Source organism: Hermetia illucens, chromosome 4, assembly GCF_905115235.1.
Source record: "Hermetia illucens chromosome 4, iHerIll2.2.curated.20191125, whole genome shotgun sequence".
Lineage (NCBI taxonomy): Eukaryota > Metazoa > Arthropoda > Insecta > Diptera > Stratiomyidae > Hermetia > Hermetia illucens.
The window spans coordinates 95,807,841-95,823,350 of record NC_051852.1 but is presented as its reverse complement, the minus strand read 5'-3'; the positions used below and the strand labels follow the sequence as shown (position 1 = coordinate 95,823,350).

At 42.6% G+C, this 15,510-nt stretch overlaps 2 protein-coding genes across 2 annotated transcripts in view; both read left to right on the top strand.

Moving 5' to 3' along the window:
- The window catches only part of LOC119654295 (trichohyalin), a 214,869-nt gene extending 212,543 nt beyond the window's left edge, over positions 1–2,326 (top strand). The window contains exons 8-10 of the mRNA XM_038059600.1: positions 652–1,149; positions 1,280–1,574; positions 1,639–2,326. Coding sequence (XP_037915528.1) covers positions 652–1,149; positions 1,280–1,574; positions 1,639–1,884 — 1,039 coding nt within the window. The 3' untranslated portion in view covers positions 1,885–2,326. The remainder of the gene's footprint in view (positions 1–651; positions 1,150–1,279; positions 1,575–1,638) is intronic.
- A 10,404-nt stretch (positions 2,327–12,730) lies between these two features.
- LOC119653865 (spondin-1) overlaps positions 12,731–15,510 on the top strand; it is a 60,771-nt gene continuing 57,991 nt past the window's right edge. The window contains exon 1 of the mRNA XM_038058923.1: positions 12,731–13,205. Coding sequence (XP_037914851.1) covers positions 13,203–13,205 — 3 coding nt within the window. The 5' untranslated portion in view covers positions 12,731–13,202. The remainder of the gene's footprint in view (positions 13,206–15,510) is intronic.

Sequence of the window (15,510 nt, the reverse complement as noted above, 5' to 3'; positions counted from 1 at the left end):
TCAGTTTTAGAACCCTTCATTTAAAGTATGCAATTCATAGTTTTCACTAGAGCTTTTTTCATCCTGTGAATCTTCAGTCGCCTAGGAAGTTTGACTGTATCTCTAAGGAATTAAAGTTTTCCCCATACGTCAGACTAGATTCTACATAACGGTGGTCTGATATTATGGTTTCATCTAGCATCCGTCAGTCAACATAATCAACTCTAACATCCTTGAAGGGATAGTTGTTAGGTCAATTATTTCACTTCACCTTGGTCCAATGAAGGCAGGTACACACACCACCTCCCCAGTTATCCAGCTGAAGAGATGACGTCATATAACAGAGGCCAAGACTACTTTATTCTGCAAACATTACCAGTTCCTGTCTTTGATGGAGGACGTAAAAAATCATACGATGAGTATCTAGAAAACACTACATCATCTCTGCTTTCGTCATTTTCCTGGTATTGTAAGACAACCAAAGCTAAGTCCTGGATACAAAATTATGGTCTTGCTCAATGATAACAATACTATGCTCAGTTATTAAGTCCATCAATCATTCAATGATGAGGCATCCTGGAGAAAATATGCGACTATATATTGTGACCATGCACATTTGTAATTTTTACAGTATCAGTATTGCAATAATATCCGAAATCCCATCAATTTTAGCGCTCGTCCATCTGTAGCGGCTTTAAGTCGTCATCAAAAATATTCGCAGAGTGCTTATCACTTGGACCGTATCACCAAGCCTGTCAACAAATCACATACACGAAGCAGCTCCTTACAGAATTTGGATGATGGAATCGATGAAGTGGATCGTACCCGTCGACGACAGCATTCACGATCCCGCGAGTTAGATGATATTTCAGAAAGTGCTTCGGACTCAGAGCTCCCTAAACATCATAATGCACGTCATGCTAGCACTCCCCGACTATCATCATCAAGGGATGTACGAGACGGTGAACCTGTTGCTCGTCAAAAGAGGTACTACGAGGAGCATACACACCACAATAGCAGCGATCGTGAACATCAGCGTGAACGCCGTTCACCACCACATAGAAGAGATTCCAACGATCCCGCCCGAATTGAATTCAGAAAGCCTCCACCAGGACCACCGGGTCCACCAAAGCCAGCTCGAAGTGTTGATCGACGAACTACATATTCTAGGTAAGTTTCAACTGATAAGTTTTCGAAGTTTTCCTTCTGTCTCCGTATATGTACAGAATTAAGTTTCCTGCTGATGACTATTATTGCCTTGTACCTAAAAGGACCTACTTACCACTTCCATATTTTTTAGGGAACGTGATCGATTACACGATAGCTCGGGTACTGAAGGAGAGTCGAGCCTACAGAGTCAACGTAGCGTGGTATATTTACATGCAACCACAGTTGGTGCCATACCTCAGCCATACCATTTGAGCTCACGTCGTCGGGCTATGTCTCGCGAGGAGCTCTCTGCTCTCAAGAAGAAGGAGAAGATGCAACCGATGACACGAACAGTATCTAGATCTGTATCAATGTTAGCTCCCTGGAAACCAAAGCACTTACATGAAGGATATGAAATAAATTATTCGCAAGAACCTACAGAGAAGGTGAGTAATATTCGAATAATAGGTATTTGAATTGTATAGATTTCGACCCAATCTCTCCTTTCAGTCAAAAAAGAATTCCACAATACCAAGAAAACCCGGAACAAGCAGCAGCAGTAGCAAAACAAAAAAGGCCACATCAAGTAGCAGCACAATGCAACGATCGAAAAAGAGTGGGTCATCTCGAGATGACCTTTCCTCGACGCGGCCATCATCCTCATTAACCAGTGCCTCAAAGTCAGGTATCTCGTCGGACAAAAAGTCCTCGCCGGACATCCGAAAGGATACAATCAGTCGCCGCAAAGTCAAATAATATTGATATCATCTACCCATGCATGTTTTAACGCTAAATACTCGTACGAAGTTCTAATCAAAAGGTTATTAATATCTACTATTTACATTACCTATAGTTATCGTCAAAAAGGATCAAAAAATATTAACCAATGTGTAATTGAAGCGAACAGAAAACGAAGAAGAAAGCAGAGTTCCACACGACTCCGCTCCACGGATTTTTCGCGGTGCTATGGCTTCTAGACGTAAGTTCTCGGTAATCCAATCAAGTCTACTCGTCACTATTTGTCATGTAAATATTTGCTGCAGTTGTTAATTATTGCATTTGTTTTTGTGTTATTAACAAAAGCGTCCTGATCAAAGTGAGCGTCAGTCTAAGCAATGTAAAAGTGAACTTATCAACTTAATATTAATTTTAGGTTAATTTTTATAATAAAATAAATTACATTTTATTATTTTGTAAATTTGTTTTTTTAATCATTAAAATATATTGATGTAAAATATAACGGCTTCTGTGCAATTGTCTTTTGATTGGGAGGAAAACCGGGTTTTCACACTATCTGGCTCTACCAACAATTTTCATAGTCATGATACCCAGGAAACGCTCTGTAAGCGTGATTACACTCCTTCAAGTTATAATGTGTTGAAAATCACGTCGGGGTCACCAAAAATTGTTGTATACCGATCCAACATTTGACAGGTTGTATAGCAGTCGATCGAACGTTGAAATGAGGTTCATCAGCCATTTTCCGGCTAAGACGAAATGCAAGGTGTTAACCCTAGAACATCCACCAAATTGGACTCAACTAATAAAACACAATCACTGCATATACTTTACCGAACATGAAAGGACCATTAACATTGGAGGTGATCCTACCCACTCTCGTCTACAAATGGACAACGGGTCAGTGCCGCTTAACTGCTTGCTGTTTCGCAGCTGTTTCATCGTTTCTGGATGCGCCTCCCATTGAGCTGTTCCGATGATCACGCGAAGTGCTTTTTCTAATTCTTCCACCGTTAAATAGCCAATAGCTCACTCACTGATATCAGACATGCGATTGAGGGTTGATAGGTGCCCACAAATAGTATCAACTTTGTTGAAGAAATATTGACCTGAAGGACCAATAACTACAATTGCAAAGCATTTCCGGTGCGATTTCTCTAGAAACCAGATCTGCCGGATTCTGTTTGGAGTCAACGTGTCTCCACTGATTCGGTGTGGGTAGTTGTTGTATGGATACAACTTAATTCGCCACGAAGGGATGATGCCTCTGCATGCAACCATTTCAGGACGACTTCTGAATCGGTCTAACAAAAACAGGCCTCGTTAGATATCTTTAGATCAAGTTTCAGTCTTTGCACAAGATCGACAGCAAGCTTGGCCGCACATAGCTCTACTCGGGGTAGAGTGATAGCTTTTACCGGTACTACTCTGGCACAAAAAATACGTACGGTCCGGCATCCCTTTGAATAGTTTGCTCGAACGTACACCCCCGAGGCGTCTGCGAACGCATGTAGTTGTAGATTTTGTGCCACCTTCCCTCTGAATACATGTCGAGGTAGCTCAATCTTACTTAATTGTGGCAGATTAGTGCGGTGTCTCGACCATTCTAGCTGCAACTCGTGAGGAAGTTCCTCATCCCGTCCTATTTGAAGGCTCCATAGTTTTTGGAAAATATTTTAGTCATCAGTTCTAACGGGTGGAACAAGCTGACGATGTCTGCTAGTACTGCACATTTCGTATCTTTATTGTTCTCGAGATCTAGATACTTGATTCGGAACTCGTCTGGCCTTCTAATTCCTACGCTAGATCAAACTGTAATGCTTGGTCCGCGGTAGAAGTATTTGCTAATAGTGCTGTGGAGGTGCAAGCTGATTAAGAGGATTCGTCCGAGCTCCACACGAGAAGGTTCCTATAATCTCGGTATCGTTGGTGGACAGCAGTGATTATATTGTCGGTACCGTATTGAATTTGTTGGAATTAATGAAAAAAAGCGCCGTGCTTCTTCTTGTACGGGGTCACCATTTGTGGCTTGCACACTTAAATAATGACTAACCCATCAAGAAAATTTGAATCATTTATTAGTTATGAGAACATTTTCTTTAAATTCAATTCACCGATCATTATCTACATTGTGGTGTCCGGATGGCTCACGTGATTAGAGCGCTGGGTTGTCGTAGCGGAAGGTCGCGGTTCAAATCTCGCTAGGGGCTGAGGAATTTGTTGTCGTGACTGGATGTCGGACACCAGTCGACTCAGCTGTGAATGAGTACCTGAGTCAAATCAGGGTAATAATCTCGGGCGAGCACAATGCTGACCATATTGCCTCCCACACTGTACTGTGGTGTACCGTTACGGTCTTGAATGAAGTGCTCTAACACACTTCAAGGCCTTGATCCAATATGGATTGTTGCGCCAACGATTATTATTATTATTATTCTCTACATTCTTTGTTCCTTCTACGATTACTCCGCCAGCTTCGTAACTTTTAACCCGCTACCTACAGGTAGGCGAGCGACTCAGGCGGGTGATTTTCACTCCGTGCTCGGACGAATCCTCGCTAATCAGTCTCCACACTAACGCTTTGTAGACCGACGGAATGAGCCTACCTCTTTCCGTACGTCCTTGATGACTTTACACTTCTGGCACGCGATGCACTGTCTGGCCAAGGAGTTGACATCCTTATTCATTGATGGCTGATTCGTTGTGCGAATGCCTAGGTGCGTAAGAGCGTGTCCTGCATGGAATACTTCCTCGCGAAAAGCGACCGGAATATATTGCCTAGATCCCCCCATATGTCTCGCAAACTATTTCGGAGGTTGAGCCGAAAAGGGGAAACTCTCGAAATTTATATTTGAAGTTGTCTCTAAGGCTCTGAAGTACTTCGTCATCCTTCTGTGCCTTGGCGTTTGCCGGAAAATCGACTGTGGCAGGCATTTTAACCTCTGAAAAGCGTGACAAAGCATCTGCAGCACATGCTGGATGTCCGAAGTAAACTGGCTTATGAAGCTCAGCCGCCGGAATTGGCAAGGAGACGCCTTGTCGGGCTTCTGTTTGAAAGCGAAGGTAAGAGGCTTGTGGTCCGTGAACACTGTGAACGGCTGAGAAGAACAGGTGCACGGCGCGTGAGCTTTGATCTGCGCCCCTAAAATTGGCGGACCAGGAGTCGGGTTTGCCCCTGAAGCAATACCTTTGGCCGACATTTCCGTACAATCGTGCGTCGAGGCCCTTTGTTGTGAATGGATCCCACGAATGCAGTTCGAGTTTACCCTGTTCGAGCTCCGCACGAGAGTGATGCAATTCACCACGGAGTGAAACTCACCTGCCTGTGTGGCTCGTCCACCTGCAGGTAGCGGGGGGTAGCAATTGTGGAAGTAAAAAAAATGTTGAGAGTGATCGGTGAAAAATAGTTATATAATAGTTATAAAATATATAAATATAAATGAGATTTGCAATTGAGTTTTCATAATTCATAAATGTTTGTAATTGAATTTTCATAATTAATAAAAGATGTAAATTTTCTTGATGCGTTGGTTGCTATGTAAGTGTGCAAGCTACAGTTCCTTATTGTTTGCGCACCATTTCCGTAGCCGAAATCCTGCTGACCCAAGGGTTTCTAGCAATTGTTATTGTTTGTCAAGGGTTTCTCTAAGGTTATCTGCTCCAGCCATCACATCATCCATGTCTCCATGAAGTCTTCTCGCAGTCCTGATGCAGCAAGCGGAGACCGAAGCTGCATTTGAGAGGATAAGTGTTGAAGGCATTTAGTCGCTAAATGAGAGGGGATGTGGTACCGTAGGTGATCATATTTAGCTGGTAGAATCTCATCGTTTCACTTGGATGATCCCTAGATACAATGAGTTGGAATCGTCTATCTTCTGCTACCACCAGAATTTGTCGATACTTCTCAATGTCCGCCGTGAAGACATAAGGATGGTGAACGGCTCAGGTTGAATAGTAGGCCCGATACATAACACGTGATTTAAGCTAGGTCCCAGTGAGTCTTGGAGAAAACGTCGAAGAGAGCTCTTAGTTTTATCAAGGTGCTTTCTGGCTTCAATGCACAGTGATGCGGACAGCAAGCAGTGTGGCTTCGAGTGGATCACCAACTGATCTCCGTCATATGTCCCTGCTCCTAGTACTGGAGGTGCTTGACCAAGCGTACTTGTCCCAAACTTCGTAGCTCATAGTGTATGTCCGCTCCGAGAAGTATGTCAATACGGCTTGGGTGGTTGAATTCGGGGTCTGCTAACTGAATATTCTCCGGTATAGCCCAAGCGTTGCTTGTGCGATGGTTGCGCTGAGATTATATGTGGCAGCATAACGGCGTCTAACCGTCGGGTAATGGTTGACACTCTTGATTTTAGAATACGCCTTCGGTTATAATAATCATCTGGGAACTGCTATCCAAAACGGCTCTTAGTTGTTGGTTGTTGGTACTTTGCCTTGATAATAGCAGCTCTTAGGAGAACTAACTAACCGGAAAACAAAGTTGTCTCTGCGGATTAGGCTATTGAATGCACGCAAATGCGGTAGCCATCTTCGATGTATTTGCTGTTCACATCCGTCTGCGTTTCTCCTTGCTCTGGTTACCAGACGATTTAGACGTTGCATCACTAGTGGTGCCTCGGCTAGCGAATTCTAAATGTAACAAAGTGTGATGCTTTTTGCTACACTTTAAACAGCTTCCAGAACTACATGAGGCCCTTTGGTGTTCGCCACGTAAATAATTCAGGCAAAGCTTCAGCTACTTGACTCTAACGTTGCGATCGCCTGTCGTTAACTTTTGGAATTTATGGTAAGAATAAATTCGATGTGATTCGTTGCAATTTTTGCAAGCTTTGGCTGACTGATGTCTGGTAGCCATTAATGGGTTGACGATTTACTCTAAAAGGTTGCTCATTTGTGCGGATGCACGGTCTCCAATGCTTGGAGACGCCGTTCGAGGAACAATAAGAATTCGACCAGTTTTTGCAGTTCCAGTGGTTTGGCTAATGTTTGTTCGTAGAGAGTGTGAGTAGTTCTATCGGGTTTTTTCGAGTGTAGATGTAGAATAATAGGATCCGATCCTTTTAAGTTCAGTCGATAGTTGGTTAACCCAAGCAGACATTTCTTAGTGACATCGTACAACTTTCTCATTGCTTTGGCTGATTCGGTTTGTAATTGCTGGCGGTTCTATGAGCTTATCCAGCAGCGACGATACTTTGAATCGTGGATTTTCGAATCCATTCCTCAGGATTTCCAAAGCCATCTAATGACTCTCGTCAGTGATGGTAAGATGGCGCAATAGTCGCTCTGCCTCGTCCTTTATGTTTGCCTTTAAATACTACATTTTTTGTGCCTTTCCCAATTGCTGATCGTGGATCATCTAACGAACAGGTCGCTAAATGCATCGAAGACAGGAACCGGCACATGAAGCAATTGCACAGTGGGCCGAGTTCTTCTGGAACGGTCTCCTGTCGTTGTAAGTGTTTCACGCCATTGAACCAAGAATATGAGGGCACCGTCAAATCTGTCCAATAATTTCAATGTAGTCACCGTCACTAAATCCATGTTTCAATACTTCAGTTGAGCCCTGCCAAATTAGTTGATGGGCTTGACGAAACTGTTTCCAGTATGTGCAGAGTATTGTAGCCTTCACTTCGTAACAGGCCTTTGGTTGCGCTTCCTCGACTCCGTCAATTGGGTTGATGATGTGCTCGAATGGGCACATACTGCACTATTGTTGCTCGATCAGTGTCTTGATGCCATCTAATGATATTACTGAGCCGACGTTGGTTGCTAACGGTCATATGCTTCCCTGGTCTTGTTGATGGGGTTGTAGAAAATGAGTTGAGTTATTTAGTCCCTCACCTTGGCGTATTCGCGCTTCACCGCGTCGAAAAACTGCCTCATAAGTACGGATCGGAATATCATCATTTGCTTTGGAGAAATTTCATCTAGTCATGTTGATCGTGCCGCAAGATATTCCCCGGTCTCCCTCTCTCTGGAGTCCATCCGATAATTAGAGATGAGACACTGGATTTCCTGGCCGGTCACGTCTTGATGCTGAGCCAACAATTGAAGCTGCTCTAGCTCTGCTCGCGAAACGTTTAGTTCGAAGTGGCTAAATGGAGGCTGTGTACACCTATTCAATGAATGCTGATCGAAAGATACGTTTGCGCTCTGAGTGTCCTATGATTAACCTGAAGGACCACACCAAGGTCACCAAAAATGTTTATATAGCGATCCGAGATTGGCCCATTTATACAGGCAGTCCCATTTATGATAGTAAACATTTTATTCGATAGTACCATTTGTTTGAGGAAAATTGGTCGAGGGAATGGGCACTCTATCTTTTACCGTTACAGAGTTACAGAGTTTTTTGTGAATAGTGTCAAGAAGCTCGGTCTTAAAAAAATACAATTTTCCACTCCCTCAATCATTTAATCCCAGATTTGATACCATTTTCGGAAACTACACAAAAATTGTAAAGGTCATCACTACTTCGAAGATCAACCTCAATAGTCAGAAGAGCAATTAAATTTCATGCGAACAACAATGGCTAAACCTAAAGAATATTTATATTACGGATCATTGTATTGCGAGGTCGATGACTGAACAGGGTGCCCTGATCAAAACATAGAAAGTGGGAAAATATAAGAAATTTTCCAGTCCTCCAGCGGAAGCAAAGCCTAAGAAATTTGGTCATTGAAGATTTTTGACCTTCCTGGTATAGCTATCTTATATTGGGTGTTCAGTTCTTTTGAAAAAGCTTTTAGTAAGCCCCTTCGCACTTTCAAGGTTTAATGGAAAACACAAACTTACGATTGGTTGTCTGTCTATCTATCTATGCGCTTGAGGTGTTCGAGGCTTCTCAGAATCCTCATCATTTCGTTTTCTTTGCCCTGTGATTAGGGAATGAGACACGCCAGTGTGTTTAACTTTTATTCACTAAAATCACCCGAGTCCCCCTACCCAGTGGAGATCTCCCTTCTTCTATCCGCGGCGTTCTCACCTCTTCCATAGTTTATTTTCGATCGTTGTGAACGTGAAATTAATCGTATTTCAATCCTTCTCACAAGTTACCATTGTCCATACAACATTTTTCGGCGGTTCCATTTTCCCCAGAGTTTTCTCTAAGTTCATCCTTTCTTCCACGAACTTCAAGCATTGCAAGAATACCTACACTGCAATTTAGACAATGAGGTGAAGTGTCCAATTTAAACTTATGCAGGTATTGACGATATCCTCCACGCCGGTGAGAAATTGGGCGAGATTATAATTGATCTTCCCATGTTTTCTCTCCAGCCACTCCCTGATAATAGGAATCAACGTTTGTGTCCAAAATCCCTTTTTTGAGTGGTCCCATCGCTGTTGCTATCTAGTTATAAAATTTTCCCTTTCGGCTTCCGATAAAGGAGATATGCAGTTGATGTTATATATGTTCGTCATCACGTCTGCCAAGATGTCAATAGGCACCATTCCCAAGATAACGAATGCCACATTATCTGAGAAGACCCGGAAGGCAGAACATACCCTTATGTCCATTTTTCTATAGACCGCACTCACTTTATATGCGTTACATAAAACATCCAGCGCTGATCCCTAAACTGAGGCTGCATCCATCAAGATGGAACCCACCACCCTTGCTACAAGTAGTTTGAAAATATGCTGCGGACCTTCTACATTCGGCATCATTCTTGCCAAAGCCACACTGGAGGCGGATGCCTTTTTGGAAGTATACTCCATGGGCTGCTTAAAATTAAGTTTTCCATCTATCAACACTCGCAAGTATTTGGTGACCACCCAAAAACCTAGCCAGCCAAGTCTTAACAACACTGATCGCTTCGTATAAGTACAACTCAGCATCTTCGAGATGCTTTGGGAATATAACCAGTAAGATGTCGTTGGCGTAATGCACAAACGTGGCCTTCTCCGGAACTGGGAGATTAAGTATATTTTTGTATGTAATGTTCTACAGTAGTGGACCCAGAAAGGAGCCCTTTCGGACACCTGCGGAGACAACGTACTTCGCGGTATCCATCATCGATGTCATACCAGATCGTCCGTTCTTGCAAGTAGCTATCCACAATGGCAAGGAAATACGTGGGAGCACCAATCATTACCAGGGACTTCTCTATACGGCTCCAGTTGGCCGAATTCAATCCATTGTTCTTGATTTCAGGATTATTGTCAAGCAATATATGCTGGTACTACATTTCTGTGAATTGCATCTTCTGCAAGTCAGTAACCAATTTGATGACATCAATATTTGATCTGGCTTTACGGAACTCATACTGTCAACTTTGGGCCTCTACAACCGGGAGCAACCTATTGCCGATTACCCATATGTCTACCATAGAAGACATATTGGTCTATAAGAGGATGGCTCACCTGGTGGTTTGTCAGCTTTAAGCAACAGTACCAACTTCTGCCGCTTCTGTAATGTACGGAATATCTTCTCGGTCATGCATGCTTCGAACAACTCAGTGAACATTTGCGGTTTGAATTTCAAGCCAAGCGCCTGCTCTTTGTTGTAAAAATAAACGCGCAGCGAGTCGACATGGCGGTGATATTGTGTCACCACGTCAACCACGCCCCTGCTTCCGATGTCACGAGCAGGTTCATCCGCTCCACCGAAGATTTTAGATGGTGCATTGGGAATGTGGACGAAATAGTCCGTATTCGCTGCTGGACGTTTTCCAGATCGGTTTTCGTCCACGGTATTATTCTAAATGTATTCGCCAGTGAAAAGCTAATGAGAATATTTAATGCGCTTATTATATTCTTCCCCGAGAGATGCAATTTGAGTAACAGCTTCACAAGTCGCAGGAGTTCGAACATCAGAGAATCCTTCAGATCACCAATGTGGGCGTGGGTTTCTTGCACGATAGGTATTTGTAGAAGTGTGTCTCGGTCATAGCGTGGATGTGGAGGCCACCAATGCTATGTCTGTCATGCGGCTCGTGATGACCTTCACGGATGGTTTGGATTCGATAACTTGTTTTATCCAAATTCTATCCGAATATCACTGCTGAACATGGCTACTATTCGCAAAAGACTTCTAAGGTGGTCGTCAGAATCAACATACAACTTGAGGTCATCTAAGTACATCAAGTATGTCAGCTCGGCTTAGCACGTAAGCCATATTTGTTTGCAAAACCATGCCCTCTATCTTCTCTATCTATCCTCTATCTTCATTGAGGGGGTTCAGTGCCATACAAAACCAAAAGGGACTCAACGAATCACCCTGGAAGATGCCTCTCAGTTATTGACACTCTCAGATGAACGCACTGATAAGATGGTATGCCACCCTTCCATGACTGTCGCCTAAAACTTTATTAATTCCGGATCAATACGATATAGACGTAGGTCATCGATTAGCCAGGTATGCGAGAAAGCCTTTGCATAATCAATATAGCAACTAAAGAGATTTCTTCCGCATCCAGTTGGTTGTGTCGATAATGAGTTGCCCTCTGCAACCCCTTCAACCGATTCGGCCACCCTCCTCCTCTGACAGAATGTGGTTGATCTCGAGGTCTGCATTAAGCCTTCTACTAATAATGGGCATCTTGTGTCGGCGGGGTCCTGCACCGTGTCTTTCTTAGGGATAAGGTTAATAATTCCCGCAGTGAGAAAGAATGGAAATTCCTCCGGCCCGCTCAGGACTTGATTTATGCTGTGAACCAACCGACTGTGTATACTGCTCAACTTTTTTTACCACCAGTTCTGCATCCGATCCAGACCCGGTCCCCTGCACTTATTCAAGTGGTTTTTGGCTGGTCGAACTTCCTCTTCGGTAACATCCCCAAAATTCATGCCAGGCGTAGTGGCATCGCGAGAGTCTTCGGCGCTGATCAGCCCCCCCCCTCCTTACCGAGAACTGGACTGTTTGTACGCTCTGCTGGTATTCGTTGAGAGATCTGAAAAAGCTCCGCTGGTTCTTCTCGTATGTTGCATTCTGAACACGTCTCCCTCCTCTGCCTCTCGTCTTTGTTAGGTTTGCATTTTATATCCAACTGCCAGGTGTGGTGATGGCTTTCTCAGTGAGTAATCTGCAAGACACTAAAGTTCCTGCATTTTCATCACCTACCCCCTGAAACGCTGCGGTGGCGTACAGCCATTCAGATTGGAGCTATCTATTCCTGCCCCCTTCCCAACCGGGCTTAGGGCCGGCTATTATTGTTATTGTTATTACGTGGACACTGGCGAACCTTGTATCATTTGTTTTCAACCAAACTTCCGACTAGACTATTGGCATATGTATGTATATTTCTTTTATTAAATTAACTTCTTTTATTATAAGTGGAAGCTTCAGCTTCGTTACAAGCCATCATTAAGGGAATAATACACCTATGGGAGGAGGATAATCATAAAAGCAGAATTATGAAAAATTGAAAGTTACTCCTCCTCCCGCCACAACAAAATTAGCAATTACTATGTGGCTGTAATAAGACTGGCAAAGAAAGTGGTGATTTCGTAGTGCCATGCAGAGTTATGTGATGAGAGACCATAAAAACAACCAAAACATTGCTTCGGATTTTATTTGGAGGTTCGCAGTTATTGTATGTCTTAAAATTATCTCCAGCCAAACACTCCAATTTCTTCCACAGAAATTGCATCATAACACAATCTAACAATCACATGTTCCATTTGCAAATATACCCCGAGATAAACTTTGCGCCTCAGAAATGATAGGGTGGGTGTTTAGCCTAACGCAATTAGAATGAATTGATGCAGCGACGAACCAAGTCACTTCTCGGTGGAGGCACCTAATCTAATTAGCTTAGAGACAGATTAATTGACGGCAATGATACAGTATGATTGGCACTACTATCGCTCTTCCGTGCTCCACACCGCCAGTGTGGGGATGTTGTAAAGCAAGATGGATCCCCGAGTTTGCTTCTAATTTTGTGCGAGTAATTGATCTCAATTACGAAAAGTTGTTGACGGCGTGTCTTCCAGCATTTTGAGAGACATTTCCCGGACTAGCGAGATAGGTTAGACTTGGATCAGAAGCTTCTAGCAGTTTAATTTGCAATTTCGTTCTGATAAGACAGAAGTCGCAGAAGTATCTTGAACGTGCTAAAATATACTCGTGCTGGCCTGGCTAAGTTTTGCGGAGCTCGAGCTTCAATCGATTGTCGTGAATCGCGAAAACCCCCAAGTGCTCTATCGACGTGTCCTTTACAATTAATGCGAGAGCTTTGACAATATAATGGAATAGTGCATGCATTGAGTTTAATTGGTAGTTCTAGTGAGTGCACCTAATTGGATGCTAATAGTGAGAGAATCAACTACAGCAAATAAGAGGATTACACCCAAATTTGTTGTGAATTCATTTGTGGATAGTGAAAATGGTAATTTGTAATTATAAAGAGGATATATACCTTCAAAATTTTTACTTAGCAACAGATAATTAAAGCATTTCTGCAATAGCACGTTTTGTTTACGCTAAATAAGATGAATGTCATTGTAATTTGCAGTCACAACCGCATTCACATTTCAAGTTCAGCTAAAAGTGGTGTCGCGTATATATCAGTTTCGGGGCGAATTTAGTCTTGTTCAACAAATTAAATCCAGTGATAAATTGTTCATAAATGTTGCAACAACAAGTGTCCGTAATTAATTGGCATTTTAGAAAGATAACATAAGTGCATTTCCCTTTTGAGACAATAGCAACTCTAAAGGGTCATAGTCGTAGAAATTCATAAATTTGAAATTTGTGATGCTAAACTTGCATATCAGCTGGCAAGTCCACTTCAACTTATACTTCCACATTTTAGTTTAATTCCCCAATAATAATATCTCCCCCACCCCTTCTTTTTATTGGTACGATATAGTACAAAGTTTCACACTGAACCGCGCTATAAATAAAAGCAGAGCTGGAGTCATCCCTCCAAGAATTTTCTCAATAGTGACGAATGATCAAATTGCGATGTGATAACCAAAATTTCGCAAAATTTTGAATGAATATTAACATTATGTACCAACCATTTTTTTGAGAAAAGATTCTAAATTCATTTATACCTGTATATAGTCGCTAGTTATCCCTCACCGTTGATGGTCGCGGAAAAAGGTTTTAGCTACTTGTAGGCTGTAGGACTTCCCGGAAAGATTGAACTCCTCCTCCACCATTTCGCGACATCTGCTTCTATGGCGCCTCACCCGTCAGCTATTTTGTGATAACAGATTTCATTCCATACAATGGAGCAGTCGCTCTTCCTGAATCTGGGGCTTATCCACTGCCACTTCTGCCTTCTGGTCAACTCGCTCTATTCCGATTCGGCCAATTATCCTAGGCGCTGATGAAGTGCGTCGTTCGAAATTGTATTGGGCAGAGTATCCACATGACACGACGCAGATCAGAGTTGACGAAGACTTGGAGCTTTCGGGTAACTGCGGAAGTCATTTTCCGTATGCTACTACCATATAACACAAAACAAGGACAATCTCAACTTGGTGCTAACGTAACAGCATTTCCACACTTTGTACAAGTTCAATGCCGTCGTAGACAGAAAGGGCTCTTCCGAGTTATACAAATGTATCATCGCCATTGCCCATTAATGCAATAGGAAAAGGGCGACGACGTCAAACTTGGAACCTCAGTTTTGTTGTTGTTTATTTTCAGTCCGGCTCTATTTGCCTCTTTTTTCAAATCCAGAAGCATTTGGACTCGGTAAGAGAGCAGATAGATGTCTTCAGCGTAGTCAAAATATTGGAGGAAAAATATCGTGGTAATGGAAAGTTGCAAGAAGATGCTGGACGTGGCATTTTTTTCCATCATATGTTGCTCTGATAGTAGCTATTAGTTTTTTTGGTATGCCCCTCCTGCGTAGATCCCTCGGGATACGCTTCCTGTTCAGGCTATGGAAAGTCTTCCCAAAATCGATGGAATCCAATTAATCATATTATATTAGACACCAGATGAACATACAAGGTAATTCTTCGAAAGCTTCTTTTCTTCTTTCTTAAGTCGTGAACTCAGGATCTCTCTTCCTTCTTTTTTTGTTTCACAGATAATTCACGACTTCTGCAGGAGTGCGATGCATTTATTCTTGCGCCATTTTCAGCTATATTTGTTTGGAGCATTCAATTTTGTTTTGTTTGATAACTTTTATACTTCTTAGTAATTGTTTTTCTTTTGTAACGACTTCTTCTTGCTGGATGTTTCCTTAATCCGTTTTTAACCCCGACCTCCCGCAAAGTGCTTCAGCTCAATATAGAGCTTCTCTGAGAACTCTGCGATTCTATTCCACTGTTTAGCATCACACGTTTGTGATGTTAATAACCTACAATAAGCGTAGTTGTTGCAGTTGGCCAAGATGACCATCCGAGACAACTAAAGTTAACCACGTGGGCATAGCTATCCCAAAAACCGAAGAAGTAAGCAAAGATGATTTTCTAGTACACAAGTGCGGTTCCATTACAATGTCCCGTCGACATACGCTCGAACGCCTCTGTGCTAGCCAGCTTCAGAAATTTTTCAGTCTCGTATATGTCATGTATAAACCTTCACGTGTCTTATACATAGTGCTTTGGAACAGAGTCTACAAAATCCGTTTGGGTAGATCCACCAGAGGTTCCGGAAACGTGTGCAAAGCAAAATTAGAGAACTCGTTATTTTCATTCTTCGATAGAAAATCCATCCTCATCGGAAGTTTC